Source organism: Labrus bergylta, chromosome 1 (genome assembly GCF_963930695.1).
Source record: "Labrus bergylta chromosome 1, fLabBer1.1, whole genome shotgun sequence".
Lineage (NCBI taxonomy): Eukaryota > Metazoa > Chordata > Actinopteri > Labriformes > Labridae > Labrus > Labrus bergylta.
Window position 1 is genome coordinate 20,085,222 of NC_089195.1, and position 17,666 is coordinate 20,102,887.

At 39.7% G+C, this 17,666-nt stretch overlaps 1 protein-coding gene across 1 annotated transcript in view; it reads right to left on the reverse strand.

Moving 5' to 3' along the window:
* Nucleotides 1–17,666, reverse strand: part of myo15ab (myosin XVAb) — a 50,310-nt gene that overhangs the window by 3,537 nt on the left and 29,107 nt on the right. The window contains 31 exon segments of the mRNA XM_065963557.1: nucleotides 111–208; nucleotides 300–377; nucleotides 783–877; nucleotides 965–1,095; nucleotides 1,227–1,309; nucleotides 1,497–1,570; nucleotides 1,756–1,828; nucleotides 1,945–2,014; nucleotides 3,131–3,249; nucleotides 3,362–3,567; nucleotides 4,168–4,242; nucleotides 4,352–4,463; nucleotides 4,951–5,092; nucleotides 6,432–6,550; nucleotides 6,655–6,770; nucleotides 6,884–6,959; nucleotides 7,104–7,163; nucleotides 7,268–7,383; nucleotides 9,654–9,771; nucleotides 9,961–10,054; nucleotides 10,439–10,499; nucleotides 10,697–10,792; nucleotides 10,939–11,020; nucleotides 12,055–12,447; nucleotides 12,529–12,593; nucleotides 12,697–12,765; nucleotides 14,221–14,329; nucleotides 16,578–16,687; nucleotides 16,740–16,816; nucleotides 17,228–17,419; nucleotides 17,544–17,616. Of these exon segments, the coding sequence (XP_065819629.1) occupies nucleotides 111–208; nucleotides 300–377; nucleotides 783–877; nucleotides 965–1,095; nucleotides 1,227–1,309; nucleotides 1,497–1,570; nucleotides 1,756–1,828; nucleotides 1,945–2,014; nucleotides 3,131–3,249; nucleotides 3,362–3,567; nucleotides 4,168–4,242; nucleotides 4,352–4,463; nucleotides 4,951–5,092; nucleotides 6,432–6,550; nucleotides 6,655–6,770; nucleotides 6,884–6,959; nucleotides 7,104–7,163; nucleotides 7,268–7,383; nucleotides 9,654–9,771; nucleotides 9,961–10,054; nucleotides 10,439–10,499; nucleotides 10,697–10,792; nucleotides 10,939–11,020; nucleotides 12,055–12,447; nucleotides 12,529–12,593; nucleotides 12,697–12,765; nucleotides 14,221–14,329; nucleotides 16,578–16,687; nucleotides 16,740–16,816; nucleotides 17,228–17,419; nucleotides 17,544–17,616 (3,382 nt within the window).

A 17,666-nucleotide genomic window follows, 5' to 3' on the forward strand; every position in this document is an offset into this window, starting at 1 on the left:
GCTTCACTAACAACAACAGGGCGGCTGACTTCATGCAATAAAACTACACTTAAAGTGTGTGTGTGTGTGTGTGTGTGTCAGGGGAAAGGGATTAGACGTCTGTGAACACACCTCTGTTTGTCACTAGAAATATGGCATATTCTTCCATGGCCTCCAGTCTGTGTAAACCCATCTCATAACACAGCTCCTCAATCACCTCCAGGGCGACCTGAAAAACACAACAACACACACATTTATATTACAGCCGTCTCATTGACAGTAGCGGCGGTGAAGGGCCAACAGTGTCGGGAAAAACTCACAGAGCACGTTTTGATTTTGGCATGACGTTCAATGCCTCCTGGAAAGAGAAACAGCTGTCGTTTTGAGCTCCGTCCTGCCTGTAAAATTACAAGCAGACAATCACATTAGTATGTACTATACATAGACTAAACTTGTCAGATTACATTAAGGACCTGAACACACATAAATCTACATTTGTAGTGCTGAAAGGTGCCAAGTTAGAGTAACATTATTAAAATGTTAAATTATATTATTAAAATTGTGAAATTAAGATTCTTGTGCTAAATTACTGGAAACATGTTGACTATAGAAATATTTTCTAGCTCAGGCTCACCCACAAGGTGTTCTTTTTGTATTGTATTTGTTTACTAATAATGTTTATAGCTGGATAAATGTGAAAATGGACTAAATGCAAAGTTAAAAAAGACAATCAGTGCAAGGCATCTGTCACATAAAACTGCCCACGTCTATCATCACAGCAGATATATACAGAACACACTGACCATCATTGCCTTCAGCTCCATGCTGTTGGGTGGAACAAGGCGGCCACCATACTGGAACGTCTTCTTAAGGTTCTGTTCGCATGCTTTAGCAATGCCTTACACATTTAAAGAAAAAAATACATGTTGGTAATTTCTGAAATTTGTACAGCATATTTACACACTGTGATTGTGTATTTATTCACCCTGATACTGAGCCCCAGCACTGCGAGAAGCCTGCTGCAGGTATTTCAGCAGGAAGGGTTTGAGGACCTCAGAGCAGCGATGGAAGGCGGTCAGGATGTACAGCAGCCTCCATCCTCGGAGGCAGCTATCGCTGTAAAACACGAGAGTGCACGGACACACTCAGGATTACAGGCTCAGGGATGAAAGAGGTGTGCAGTTTGTGTATCTGTGTGTGTGTGGGTTTGTGGTGGGGAAGTTGTACATATGTTAGAGGAGACGTACGGTTTGGAGCTGGTGTTAGCAGTAAGCTGTCTGAGGAGCTGGCAGTAAGCCTCATCCCGCATCAAGGTGAACTCTCTGATGAGCTGAGGGGAGCACGGAAAAAATGAACACACACATGGACGCGCGCACACACACACACACACACACACACACACACACACACACACACACACACACACACACACACACACACACACACAAGATAACACACACATATGAGTAAACTTTCAAAGATAAACTAGTATCATGAGAAGAAAAGTGTGTATTTACCTTCAGGAAAGTGCTGACCACCTCCTGTTCTGTTGATCCCCTTAATGGAGAGTCACCCATGAAACGCAACACGGCTACACAGATTACCACACAGGAACACACACAGGTCAGTATTATTGAAGTCTTCAACAACAGATTATAAACAGAAATCCTGCGCTTGAGAATTAAAACCTGATATGAAGATGTTAGACGGATGAATTGGAGCCCAGATGAAATCAGAGTGATTATATAAGATGATGTAATAGAGGAGAGAACTTACACAGACATAGGTCAGCTGACACTCTGCTCATGGCTACATCTGTAAACTCTATCAGAGACTCAGTCAGAGGAGTCTGCAAAGGAAGAACATGTACTGTACAAGGTAAGTGTCATATAAACATCTCTCTTAAAGAGGAATGACAAATAAAGTAAAGAGAGACTGTTTCAAGTTACGGCAGGATAAAGGCACCTTTGAGAACTTGATCATCTCGATGGGCTCTCTGGAGTCTCTGGTCTTGCTTTTATTCTTCAGGGAATCTCTAAAAACGCAGTCAGTCACAAAGGGAAGCCTTTAGATTTAAAATTGGTCTTAATAAGCATTCAGAACATTACCGATAACACTCATTACAATTAAAAGTCCTGTATTCAAAGCTTAAATCAGTTACAATATGAAAGTATTAACAACAAACAATTATTTAAGTATATATAAAATTTAATTAATTCTAACATTTGTCAGCTTTTCATCTGCATCTGTTTTATTATGATTAATGAAATTATGAGTATAGATTGTAAAAAAAAAATCCTTTATGTTAAAGTTCAGCTGATTGACCTTTAAATCTTGTGTAAAGGTGGGTTGGTAGTATCTCACAATACACTATACTTTATGAAACAAATATATTTTTGGTGTATAATTGACTCAGTTATTATATCTGTCAACGGCACAGCATGTAGTCTCTGCCACTAGGGGTCACTCAATCCAAACAGTAACAAAAGATGGAACCATGGGAGTTGTATTTAGTTTAAAGCAAAAATCATCACAGATGAAAATGGATCTGATGTAACTCAGAAAGAAAGCATTTTCAGTGATAAGTTTATGGATTAAACTTAGAACAGTATACAATACGTTTTTTTAAATACTACCAGTTACAACTAAATTGAGTGTGCAACTTGCCATAAGTGCAACAATAAAATAAGTAAATAGCAGAAATAAAACACAGAATTTATAAAAACATTGTCCTTGAAAAGCAAGGACACAATAGCAACAGTAAAGGAATTCACATTATTAACCTTAATTCACAAATGTTATTTCATCCAAGTGACGTTAGCAAATGCAAACAAACTCATCGTCAACTTCCTCCCTCACCCTCAGTATCATCATGTTATCTTGTGTTTCCCTTACAGCTGAACAAATGAAAGCACCTTGAATTGATGGGTTCAATTGAAAACATTTTTAAAGAATCCAGTGAAACAAAGAGTAAAAAGTGCAAGAGGAAGAAATTATCATCAAGGAGAGATAAGCACTTTAGAAGTATGCTCAAGTACACTTAGTAAAGTGATTAAATCCTACACTAGCTTTTAGATATGGTTTCTGTGAAAGGTTTTTCTGTGTGTTTGTGAGGATTTCCCTGTGTGATCACATCTTTCCTTTGTCTCACCCCTTCTTGTTGGATGGCTGTCTGAAGTACTTCTTGGCAAACTCCAACATGTCATATTTACTGTCCTGCAGGACCCTCTCATCCAGATCTCCATCAGTGAAGCCGTCGAGGGAAACCCTCTGAAAACACAAGATTGGCAGTGAAAACCATCTAACACTCACATCAGATTGACAGACAGAAAAAGAAGAACGTATTAGTGAGCGTGTGAGGACCTCAGAGCAGTGGGTGTACCTCTATTGTTTGATCTATCTCATGTGCAGCCATGGTGGATGCCACGGCAACAGCAACAGCTGATGACACAGCAAATTGTCCAGCTCCTCCTCGGGGCTCGGCCTTGCGGTCGAGTGGCAGCGACAGGAAGTCAGGAGCAGCGATGGGATGTACGCATTCAGTCGGGAAAGCCCCAGAGCGGCTAAACACAGCACCAAACTTCCAACCTGACACACACACGCATACGCACGCACACACACACATATATCAAATTTGGCTTTATAAATCCAAAAATCACAGTAACATATCTCATTGGATTTATACTGGAGGTTGGAAATATTCTTCTTTATACATTACCAAGTGCCAGTTTAAAGAGCAAATGAAAATATCCCAGTAAATTGCAATAATGTGTGTGAATGCACACACTGGTTTTGTCTGGCTCAGTATCTGTTGATTGATCAATAAAACTACGTGACTTCTTTGAGTCTGTTATCATATTCCATCTTTGCTGTCCTAAAGATATGACATGAATCAATATTTTTCAAATTGACCCGCCATCTTCCATCTGAAAAATAATTTTCTGATACAGTTTTGATTTAAAAACTGCTTGGGGCGCTGTCAACATCATGGCACTTTTTTCTCCATGGCTTAAAATGCCATCATCAAGCCTCCAGGGTCCAGGCTAGTGAATCTCTCAAAGCTGTCAACCTAAAATGTCACCTTGATTTTTATTGGGCTTTGCATACGAAGCAAACATCTGGTCACCAAAACTAAGCCGTAAAGTTTTATGATCCAGATCTATAAAATTACATTAATGTTATGCTCACCAAAGTCCTGAGTGTCCCTCTTCAGATCCTCCAAAAACACAACCTTTTTTCTCACCACACAGCCGTAGCTGTAACCTGGAGGAGACAAACACACGCACACACACTTACTCTTGGTTCATTGATTAACGTCTAAGAAAACAGGATTTCTTCTTTCTCTTTCTCTTTGTTTACCACGGTTTCTCACCTTTCTCTAGCCCATCCATAACCTGCAGCCTAATGACGTCACCTTTGTGAAAATTGAGCATCGACCTGTCGTCTGTCACAAAGTTTCGCTCTGCAATCACATAGTCTGAGTCCTGGGGGGCAAAGAGAAAAGACACAAATAGATCATCTCACAATTGTACAAGTTACTTTAATGTTACTCTTAACCTCACACGCCTACTAGAGCTGCATTAAACTGCACCTTAAATCAATCTCACAGAACACAAGAGTTTGTTACATTCAGTATGTGCAGATGAAGGGAGTTAGGAAAGCCAGCACATTAACAGCACTGTCAGTACTACTGTCCTTTGCTCTACATGTTTTTTATTGAATTTTTCTGTACTTTTTGGCTATGCTGAAAACACAAAAGTTGTATTTGTATGTTTTATATATAAAATATATTTAAAAAAAATAATCCAGATCTTTATTTATAGTTGCACAATGTTGTTTCTGCAGAACCTCATTTATTAATCAGAGCATGATGTGCTTGTTTGTGTGTGTGTGTGTGTACGTGTGTGTGTGTGTACGTGTGTGTGTGTGTGTGTGTGTGTGTCTGTGCGTGTGTGTGTGTAAGTACTGTACCTTTTTAATCTCATTGATGAAGGTGTCTATGAGATATTTGACCTGCGTTGCCTTTGCTGAGAACAGGATGAGTTTCTCGTTGGTCAGATTGAACTCCAGCATGTTCTCAGAGGGGATGGTGACAAACAGGATGTCTGCATAGCTTAAAAGAAAGTGACACAATCGTACAATTCAGCAAATGTTAATGACAAACTATTTATTTTGTTTATAGTTCTTCGTTCATCATGAAAAAAACCGTTGTCTCGACTGTTATCCTGTTGTAAGTGTGATTATTTTTAAAAATAGGTGACGATGTAGTTCTTTCATGTTTATGTTTTGTCCAACTTGCCTGAACAAATACCTTCCTTGACCAATTGACCAAACAATAATCTTTTCACAGACATAGCAGTATTATTGCAAATATCAACGAGGTATTGTGAATTAACTCAACTATATTTAAGTTTAAAAAATCCAGCAGTGGTCAGGCTGGAATGAGAATTCCTTAAAAATATAGAAAAGAGGCAGAGCATTTTGAGATAGGTGTTATTTGTTAGATTAAGAGGGGGCAGTAAATAGAGTACGGTACTTTGCCTTTTGAATAGTTTTGTAGCAACCTTTGTTATTTTGGCAACCTTTCTCTTATACGCTTTGTATTTTAGGCTTTTTGCCTTTACTTGACAGGACAATGGATAGAGTATTAACTTGGACGAGAGAGTGGGAAATGACATGCAGGAAAGGAGCCATACTGTATGTCGGACTCCAATCCGAGCCGCCTGCTTGGAAGACTATAGGCTTGGCCATCAGCCCCCCATTATTACTTTTTTAATCCCTTTTTTAAATATATTTTTTAAAATCTCGTTAATGTACCTTCTTGAACATTCAGTACGTACACACAACCCTTCCTCTGCATGTGAGATCATGTGGGATGGAGATCGTGGGGATATGGTAAGTGGTAAATGGACTTGTAGAGCACTTTTGTAATGCCCTTACTACTCAAAGTGCTTTTTACACCGCAGATCACACTTACCCATTCACACCACATTCACACACTAATAGCAGAGGCTGCTTTGTAAAGAGTCCATCAGTATATTAACTAATCCATTCATACACATTGACAAGCTGCTGACACAGCAGTGGGATCAATTTGGAGTTAAGTGTCTTGCTCGATCAGAATCAGAATCAGCTTTATTGGCCATGTATGCTTAAACACAGGAGGAATTTGTCTATCGTGAACTGTGCTCTCAATGTACAAAAGCAAACATCAAATATTAGCATAAAAACTGCAGGAGCTGGGAATCGAACCCCTAACCTTCCATTTAGGAGACGACCGACTCTATCACAGCCGCCCCAATATAAACCATGCAGTCAATTTGTTGTGTTATAAATTATTAAATATTTGATTTCTTTTTGACTTGTTACGAAATACTCAACTTTTCAGATTACGTGTGTTATCTTGTACTTTGTTAAATACATGCTAATAGAAATGTACAAATAAAACATACGTGTAGGGTCGGAGCACTCTGAAGTAGTCCGGGGCTGCAGCGCTGCTTTTTACCGTCTTCAGCAGCTTAATACCACTGTGGGACACTGACAACACCTGCACACCTGTTCCTACACTACCCTGCACGCACACAAACACAAACACCAGAGATGTTTTTTTTTTTTATAAAAAGACAACATCACACTGTCAGTAAATATTATCCTCTGGAGATTTAGCAGCCTCACCGATGCAGGGAACAGACGGGAGAAGTATATTTCCCATGTTTCCCTTGCTGCTGTGACAACTCTTTTCTTTACATGCTCCTCCACTGGATCCATGTTCTGCTCTACCCCGTGTTTAGCTGTCAATCACACACATATACACATGAGCTCATGAATGTCAAAGGGACTTGTTTGGATTAGATATTTCAGTCTTAAAGAAAAAAAACTGTGGCGGCGAGAACAGAAAGACTACCGAACAGAGCTTTCATTTTCTGCCTTTCATCCCGGGTGATGCGAACACACGCCTCCGACAAAGTGTCGTTCACTATCTGCAGGAGAGAACAGAGGACGGGAAGGTTTAGATAGTATTTAGTTTGTTCTGTCTAAGATTTCACTGTTGTCAGGTAAAAAGTACGGAGCAGAGAAAAAGAAGGTGAATGAATTGACTGCAGACATGCTGAGTGTGAAGTTACCTGTTTGAAAATGAGATCTAGCACCAGAGGATTGTTGAAACTGTCTTTGGGATAAAAAACCTGCAAAAGACAGAAAAATACTCACAAAAGAATAGAATACAAACACTGACAGTGAATCATGTTTTTTTTTTTTTTTGTCTTTGTGTGTTTGTGTTTGTACCCACCTCCTTCCTGAGGTAGAGTCTCCAGGGAACATTAGTGTAGGTGTAGTGCTCTTTATTGGAGCTCTGATGAAGCTGTGTAAGGATGCTCTCTGCTTCTACAGGAAGCTCTCGAGACACTGCAGCACAAACATTGTTACATATTTGAATTTCTCTTTCATTCAGTGCCCCTTATTTTCACAGTATTGTACTTAAGAGGTAGTTTGGATTTTTTGAAGTAACGTTGAAAGAGGATGCCTCGAAATGACAGAAAAGTAGACAAAAGCATCAGGAACAAAACCGATTATGTCTTTGTAGTTATCATTTTTGTCTGTTATCACTGACAATGGGTCGTAGTCAGATGAGGTTAACGGTATGGTGCAAAACACAGCTCTTGCTAACATTTCCCACAGCAAAATATTCATATTGAGTGATACGTTTATCTGTTAAAAGAAAGCAGAATTCGATTTTATCTAACAGAAAAAAACACTTACACGTGTTTAGGACAATATAAGTAATGAGATCAAAGCTAATGCTTTGTTTACAGGGGTGCCAAGATCAACACACAAGTTTGTGAATCGAATTATGAACATAATCTGTAAATTTTTCCAACTTTCTCAACCTATCTCTACTGCACCTTTTATTTGAGGGCTTTTTGTGCCTTTATTTGAGAGATTGGACAGTGGATACAGTCTGACAGAGAATGGGGAATGACATGCAGGAAAGGAGCCACAGGTCAGATTTGAACCCGGGCCGCCCACTTAGAAAGACTACAGCTTCCCCATACGTGGGGCGCGCGCACTAACCACTGCGCCACTAGCACCCCATGAACATGTTTTTTTAATTGTACAACCACACTATGCATGCTGCAGCATGCAAAAAGAATAGTTCTAAGAGTAATATGGTTGATAAAAATAACACAATGCCAAATAAAAGGGCTCTCTGAAGGCAAGGTAAAAGAGTGCTATATTTTAAATTAAGTGGTATTGATTATGTAGGTGAAAACTTTTAGTCGCTTTTAGTACATTTTGTTCCAGAACCGTCCACAGTGCTACATAGCTTAGCTTCCATGATGGCAACCTGAATAGCTTCTTCAAACATTGGTTGGCATTTTTTGTAGGAAATTTTATTTTAAAGTTCCTTACATTCATGATCTTTAGATTTCTTCCTCTAAGACAACCGGACTGACTCTTACTGCTTTGATTTGCTGTTATTTCTGAACGTTGTTGTCACCTTGTTTACAGAAACACTTCAAGATCTAGTGGCCGCAAGATAAGAGGAGAGATGTGTTTTCACAATCTACATATCTGTCGGGTGTCATGGCGCGGTGCCACCTGCCTGCTGTGAGGTTGAGTGTGTCCCTGTTTAACTGCTCCACTGTACTGCTGACCTTGTATGGCACATGCAAATTATCAGCAAATAGGCTTGATATTTTTTGCCAGCTGTGATTACGTGCGGGTTAGTAAATGAGGAGAACTGTCACTTTACTTAAAATCAAAGCAGAATTTATGCAGAATAATGTGAGATGTCCTCTGACAAAACGATGTCTAGTGGGCGTATGTAAGGACATTTGACACATTTCAGAAGAGGTCAATGCTGACCGTCACGACCACCCTCTTAAGGGTTTTGTTTTCCTCTACATTTATTGCAGGAATGACTTTGAAGGTTCCCTTGAGAGCCAATTCCAGAAGGTTTTCATTCCTCAGGTGATTCCACTATTTAGCCTATCCCTCTAAGCTGCTTGGCTACAGGAGTTTTTGGTCAAAATAAAAAACTGAAAAACTGAATGTTTGCTCTTCTTGGAAAATGGTTAAAAACCATTGAATTATTCAGGTGCTTTAGATTAGCTGGGCTTGATCAGCAGTATTCAATTTAATTCAGTGGTATTGTGATTTTTTTAGGGTTAAAACGTAATATCAGTGATTTGTTAATACAGGTTAAGACAGGGATTTACGACGCAGAAAAGTCATCATGATACATTTTGCTTAAAAGTACCTGTTTGATTCGTTTGGCCACTAGGGGCACTGCAGTCCAGTAAACAGACAGTATACATTATATTTAAAAAATAAAGGCTCATTGAAGAACCAAAGAACATTGCATCAAAGATTTTTTAGGAGGTAAAAATGCAACAAACAAATGTGTTACTTGTGTGCCAAAAAATAAAATCAATGTTATTTAATAATGTTTGCCATTTTTGATGGGACAGCTGAAGAAATGTTGGGAGGAGAGACATGTTTCAAGACATGTATCGAAGGGCAGAGGCCGGGAGTGGGACCTGCGGCAGCTGCATCAAGGACTTTAGCCTCTGTGAATGGGGTGCTTGCTCTACCCACTAAGCCAAACCAGCGGCAGTGAAATAATTCAATCTAAACGATGATTTAGATTTTATAGTTTGATCTAGTGTGAGTACCTGGAGGAGGCTTTGGAAGAGGGCGATCAGGTGCTCTTGTCCTTGTGGTCTTGGTGGGTTTAAATCCCGCTTCTTTCATTGCAGACGCAGACCGGGAGGGGGGAACAGGACATTTGGGCTAAACAGACAGAAAAAATATTCCTCTACATGACTTATTACACCATTGTGTAACATGCATGTGCACATTGTTACATTCAGTGACTTGTTATTCTGCAGGTACACGTGTGTGTGTGTGTGTGTGTGTGTGTGTGTGTGTGTGTGTGTGTGTGTGTGTGTGTTGTGTGTGTGTGTGACAGTGTGTGTTTACCTGGGGAGCAGGAGGGTGGTCCATCTGGGGTTTGAGGATTTGTAACGCTTCGTCCCGAGCAGTTTGCTTCTTCTGAAACTTTCCCTCTGGTCTCCTTAATACATCCACACAGTGTCAACATCTCACAGCACAGTTTGCAGGGACAACAAATGAGGTGTGCTGTGTAATATGCGTTTGTGTTTAATTAGAGTAAATACAATCATTCTGGTGCTGTTTGCGCAGTCGGTATCTGTTGGTGGTTTGTTGCAGCCGGAGTTTTACAGTATGCACAGTTAATTCTGCGACTGAGGATGGCATCAACTGCTGTGATATATTTACAAGCAAAGATCTAGCTATTTTAATCCAGGAATACTTTGCTCACTCATCATCAGCTATCAGCCAGCCCTGTGTGTGTGTGTGTGTGTGTGTGTGTGTGTGTGTGTGTGTGTGTGTGTGTGTGTGTGTGTGTGCGTGCGTGTGTGTGTTTGGGAGACCTCACCTCTTGCCAGGTGGCAGCATGTCTGGAGGCGGAGGAGGGGAGTTGTACCTTTTGATGATGTCTTTAAAAAGAATAAAAACAGTGTGAAGAATTTTATAGATGACACTTTATACTTTTCCATCATTCTTTCCAGATATCTACAAATGAGTTTGATGAATTGCAAGGAATAAATAACTTTATCAACATGATCATCATTCCGATGTTGCCGAATGCATCCTGTGAAATGATTTTATGACACTGACAACTGAATTGAAATACTTTGGATGTCTTGGCTGGGGACGATGTGATCTGAAGTCTGAGGTGAGTACTTCACCACTTCTCCAGCAGGCGGTGGAGGAGACGTCACCACTGGGGCTATAACACACACATAAAGAGAGAGAGAAAAATAGAGTCATCCTCTCATGTGTAAAGCGCTCATGAATAAGAGTTTTAGTTAATGGACTGTCTCACTGTTTCATGCTTGCTCAATCTCTCATATTTTCTGTCTCTTTTCCTCTTACCAAACTTTCTGGCTGGTTTATCCTTGTTCATGGGGACCCCGGGAGCTTTCCTCCGAGGGACACTGTCCTTATCTGACTGAACCTGAAAAAAACGCACAGAGAGGACAGAGAGTTTGCACTCAAAGCTTTGCAGACATTTAGCCTCCTGTGATTTGGTTGGAATCAGGGCAATGTCAGTACAAAGAAAAGGACAAGGAAAATAAATACTCTGCGGTAATGTATAAAAGCAGCACATTTTTGATGCTACAGAAAAGAATAAATGTGCAAGTGATTAATCTGCTTTTTGGCAAGATTATTTTTATTTTGTGAATGTATTTTGTGCACCAATTGCTGTTGTGTTTTTTAAACCATTTGAAAAGTGATGTTAACCATTGGCAAAAAATAAAATGGTTCACATGGTTAAACAAAAAATACTTTGAATAAAATATTCAATTTCTTACAGAATCTGGGCATCAGAACACTTCCAACTAAACACTTGTAAAGATGTAGTGGCCAGTAATTCATTATTTTAAGCAACGACTGTATATCACAAGTCACAGACAATTTACTCAAATTAAACAGCGACATTAGAAACAGAGAAGAAATCAGCAGAAGCTGTAGGAGTCCAATTTGTACATCCCTTAGTGCTGTTATTTCTATTTGGAGACTTTAGTGGGTTTTTCTTCTCAGCCCACAGAATGTTCGCAATTTTAGCCATGAGAAATTAAGTGGAGTCTGTGATTGTCACTAGTGCTGGTTATTTTATTTATTGGCTTTCGTTTTTTCTTCAGTTTTTTTTTCTGGCCGTGTCTGTTCTTCCTTGGTGTTCGTCTCACTCCAAAAATATATCTCAATGAGATCAAATGAAGCATATCCATATTTTCATTTCACTTGCTTTCCCCTGAGTCATAGAAATGGTCTAATAATGTGTTTCTTATCTTGGCTCCTCTCTTCACTTTTGTTGCTCCTTTTTTGCTGAGCTCTGTCCATTAAAAGGAAACATCCTTCTGGCTTTGGGGGTATAATGTTTCCTTTTAAAACACTGTCTGTTGTTGTTTTTCATGAATTAAAAAGTACTGCATCATTATGTAACGTGTCATTCTGGACTGTTACCTCACATGTCTCAGAGTTACTGACCTGTGCAGCAACGTTGGCTTTAGGCCCTGCTGCCTCAGTTTTGTTGGTTTTGAAGGGGCCGGGCTGAGGGTTGGGGTTGGGGTTAGGGTGGGAGGCCTGAGGCTGAGCTGCAGGGTGAGTCCGGGGTTCAGTGGCTTGTTCCTGTTGAATGGTTGGAGGATAGGGCCTGGGCAGGATGTTTGCGTCAGAGTAAGGAGTGGGACTGAAGTTAGCATAGGGGCTGGGTGGGATGTTAGCGTATGGACTTGGGGGTATGACAGCATAGGCTGGGGCGTACGGGCTGGGAGGGTGATGGAGCAGAGGACTCATTGGTGGGCTTGTGATTGGGGAAGTGGGTGGGCTTGTGACTGGGCTGCTGACGATGGCCATGGCCTGCATGGTCATCTGCTGGGCCTGGGAAAAAAACACACTTATAAATACCAAGATAGGAGTGCTTCATAGAGAAACAGAAGCAGATCCAGAAGGAGGGTTTACCATGATGATGGCCTGCTGGTTCACGATCGCCTGCTGCTGCTGGGCTAAAACAGCCTGCTGGGCATCTGGAGGGGAGAGCAGAGACACCGTCAACAGGATGGAGGGAGAAAAAAAATTATGTCTGACTCCTTTTTTTTTGTCATATTTGTCTTCACACTCGAAACAAACCAGGTGTTACAGGTGCCACAGCGGCAACAGGAGGCGACATCACACCTCCCACAGGAAGGACTCTCACAGCTGTGGACACACAAACACACAACATCACATCTCCGTCAGATTTGAAGTGTGTTTGTTTTCTTACACTTGCTAATGATTTATGAAGATATAAAGGCTGTTCTTTTATCCAATACTTTGATTATATATCAATCAATCAATCAGCCAATCAAACTTTATTTGTAAAGGACTTTTCATAGAATAATAATGTAACACAAAGCGCTTCATGTAAAAGCAAATCAGTAGGCAACAATACAACCCCCAGCCAACAACCGACACACAAGGTAAAAAAATATGTCATAAAAAAAGAACTTGATAAAAAACAGGTCCTGATGGAGTGAGGAAACGCAATCCTGAATTCGTAATGAGGAAACACAGGAGGTCAGGGTTAAATTATTAAAATTCAAGATGAGCATAAGAAAACAATATTGAAGGAAAATAAATTAGACAATAAAACACTGAAAGCTAATACATCCAATATATAGAATAATAAAACCATTACAGAATAAAATAGAATATGATTGTAGGCCAGTCAATAAAACAGACCACTATGTAAAATACTCTGACAAATAAATATGTCAAGAAATAAACTACATACGATCAAATACAATTCATTAAAAACTAGACTAAAGTTTAAGTTTGCTTGTAAAAGTGTTCACGTTGTGTGCCTTCAGGTAAATCGTTCAGATGGAGGCCGCAATGAGGGAAAGATGCCTCACCGTACGTTTTCGTCCTGACTTTGGGCTCAATTAAAAGGCCACTTCCAGAAGACCCGAGGGCTCTATTGAGCTCATCATTTAAAAGCAAATTCAATAAATAGGTAGGAGCAAGACCATTAAAAGTGTTACAAACCAATAAAAGAATCTTAAAATCAATTCTAAAACAAACAGGTAGCCAATGCAGAGACTGTATATGGATTTGAGATAATTAAAATTGTCGCCTGAGGATGGTTTTGTGCTGTGATATTTAGTGTGGTGGCAATAACACCACACTGAATGGTAGTATATTATTTATTAATAGGACTGAGTGTGAATGTATACAAACTAAAAAAATGAAGGAACACATTTTTAAAACATCTGGTCTTTCATAAAAGTTACATTTTGCATATTGAAATTACTTTTCTGTATGGATTGTCATTGCGTGACGTCTGGATATCAAATATCAAATACAGCACGGCACATTTAGATTTTAATTTGTTTTTATCATTTGGCAGATAAAAAGTCTTTCAGTATATTTGTACTGAATTGTTTGAGCACTGTAGAAGGCCAAAACAAAATCCTCAAATAAAAGACAGAAAACAGTTAAATATGTTCCCTACTTTCTGCTAACAGTTCCTATGGATGGAAAAAGTTATTCCCTACTTAACAAGCAAAATTTAATTATTAACTAGATTCACTGAGGTGAACCGCCGACTGTTGATTAAGAAAGAAACAATCAACAAGGATGCGATTTTGAACTGAGTCTGTGAATTTGACTGACCACCGGGTGGAGGTTGATGTCCCGTCGTCTGTCCTTGCTGTTGCCACACCCCTCCGACTCCCCCCGCTCCCTTCATCCTGCTGGACAGTCCTGCAGCTGATTCCAATTCCTGTAAAGACAAACATGAGAATGTAAAAAGAGGCAAAGAAATGAAAAAACAAAGTGCTCCAAAAATCAGTCTGTTGAATATTGAATTCTCTCCACTTGTAGGCGTGAAGGGAGGTTCTGAACAGAGCTGAGTGTCAGAATGATTCATCCTTATACTGACTGATACATAAATCACTTGCTGCTTATTATTATGGTTTACAATCACCAAATAAACCTGTAGGAAAGAAATGTAAAGTCATGTGAAACTGTTCAGGCTTAACATACTCAGTAAAACTCTTTGTTTTTCTAAAAAGATGTTGATACATATTTACTGAAAATGTTACCGTTTTAAAAATCAGTAACAGTATCGGCTTCTGAAACCAGGACTCAGTTGTTCTATAAACTGTAGTACAGACACATCCAAAGATACCAAATGTCAGATCATTATTGTAATCATGTTTGCTTTTTTGTTAGCTAGCCCATGATTTAAAGGTCACATATTATCTTTTCAAAACAGTTTAGTGTCCAATGTAAGATATATATGGAGGTATAAAATCATTTTTACACTTTGTGTAATGAGCACACTGAGCGTCATATTCGAGGAGCTTCCTCTTATGACAGCAGGCATTCCATCAGAAATCATCTATTGACCTATAAATTCAAAGGAGTATGCGTGCGCGCGTGTGCGGGCACATGCGCGTGTTTGTGAGTGCAAATGCGTGTGTGCAAGTGTGCGTGTGTTTGTCGGCCATGTCTCATTAAATAGTAAGTCCTTCATTTGCCAGAGTGTCAGTTCCTCGTAAGCAGATCCCTGAGTTGCCTGGGGTGGGAAATCACCGTGGCGATCTAGTGGCTGTGACAGTTACGGTAACTGGGTAACGTAATCGGTTTCTGGGCAGGAGAGGTCTGTAGAACACATCTGATACATGCTAATTCCTGTCAACCACATCCGATAGCACGACTAACATTCACCACGTCATCCCGGCTGAGGACTGAAAGATCCAAAACAAACAGCGTTTACTGCACCATTGCCCTGAATAAATACTCATGGATTTAACTCAATCAACAACCATCGGATAACACTACAACTAGAATGAACAAAACAGTGGTGAAGGAAAACGTTTGTGTTGGCGGTAAAGCTTTAAAAAATTAGCTGACAGAGGTGTTTTATTTCTGCCCAAAGTGATATACAGTATCATGCGAAATCATCATCTCAACATCTCTGCCATCTACTTCATATACAAGCAGAACATTTACCTTGTGTTTACATTGCCAATTAGCAGACCGAACTTAAAAACCAAGATTTGTAATATAAGTGTCTAATTTACCAATATAGTACATACTTTCAATTATAATAAGTAACAACTAAATTGCAGACTCTCTCTTTAGCTGTGACAGATAAATGTACTTAATGGGAACATAGATGGTCCAAATATTGAGGGAGTGCACTGAATAAGGATCTGTGGAGGCCACTCCACTGTTCATTAGTTTTGTGACAACTTTTCCAGGTAATTATCTCCTCCAGGGTTAAGGTTATGTTTTCAGGTCTGGTTTTCTTTCTCTGTTTTCAGCAGGATAGTAGAAAAGTACTGGCCTGTTTTTTTTTAATAAAGCTTGATGGGGAGGTAAAGCATGGGTTAAGGAGGAACTCATTAAATAGTATTTTAGTTTAGTTTATTTATATGAAGGTATGAAAAAAACTGAAACTAATACTGATGTTTCTTTATGACCTACAAAAGCAGACAGGACCATCAGCAACAAGATTGATCATTTCTATATAGGTTTACAAGAGGACACCTGTGTGCGGCCCAGATCCCACTTTGACAACCACTTTCATAAAATAATTGACTACTGGCCTTGGTGGAGATCTGCGTTATTAAAGTTGCATCAAGTTCTGATTGATTTTCATTGTCAGAATGATCACAAACACCCTCCAATTCTTGGATATACCCATTACCTTTTATGAGTATTTTCGCCTGATTTCAATGAATAACTTTACAAACATTTTCCTTTTATTTTAATTGAATGAATTAAACCATTTAATTGATTGTTGTCTTTATTTAACACTGCTAAAGAAAGACTTTCACTAACACTTTAATGCTTACGAAATAAAATTGACCAGGATGTGCAGAAAACAAAACAAGAGCACTCATCATGCTGTCGCATTACTCCACTAAAGAGTTTGACAGAACTTTACCTGATCCGCAGAGTAACTAGGTTACCCTCTCAGGTGGTCAAGTGTGTAAGTGTGAGTGTGTTGTGTAACTCACTGCAGCTCCGTCAGACAGTACCGGGTCAAACAGGCTGTCGAGATAACGATCCATCCCTCTCTGAGGCTCAAAGTCTGTGACAGAAGAGGAGGGGAGAGCGCTTCAAGGTCAACAGTAATCGAAATCAGTCTTTGTGCACTTTCGTTTGTTTGCTTTAAAGTGTACCTCGTCCATCCGAGCCGGGAAAAGCTGAAGACATGACATCACCATTTATGTCAAATCCACCACCCAGCAGGCTTCTGTAAAACAAAACTTTTACCTTACAAAAACATTTGGTGAATTCAACAAGCAAGCACAACTGGATTGCGACTCCAGGACTTGTTGAGTAATGCAAGATAAAATGTGCTTTGCTGTTGTGCTGAACACAGACAATACACTACATCCCAAAAAAATCCTTTGATTTTTGGACACAAGAACAGCTGTCACATCAAATGATGTGAAGGATACAAAGTAAGTAATATTTCCCAGTGAGATGTGTTTGAAAAGAGTTATAGAGTTGCATGGGATGGAAATAATATTATGTAAAGGTCAACATCATTATTGAAAAAAGCAAAACTCATTCCTTTGAATTCTTCATAAAATTGATGATACGACGGAATATGTGTTTATTTGTGTGTATTAGTGTATGTGTGTGTGTGTATGTGTCTCACATGCTGGCATTGGGCCGCACTCTGGACGGTTCCTGTGCAGAGATGATGAAGTAGCTGCTGTGTTTGGGGAAGTCTGTGGGAAGCTCCAGGTCCGACATCAGATCCAGAACATAGTCTGATCCCTCCAGCTCTACCCACTGAGCCGGCTCCTTCAGCAGCACAGACCAGCCTCGACGGCCGTCCACCACACCCCTTCACACAAACACACCCAAAAGCCAGTATGGTTAATTCAATTCCTCATTTGTTCATTTTATTTTACATTTGGTCGTAACCCAATTCATATATTTGGTGATTATTTGGTGCAGTGACATAATACCTGTGTTGTAAAATGTCTTTGGCCATTTCCTCTCCTGTTGTCCAAGAGTGCAGAGGACACAGGAGGGACACAGCTGCAGGAGAAAAAAACCTGTAAATTGTGCCTGAATGATATGAGAAAAAT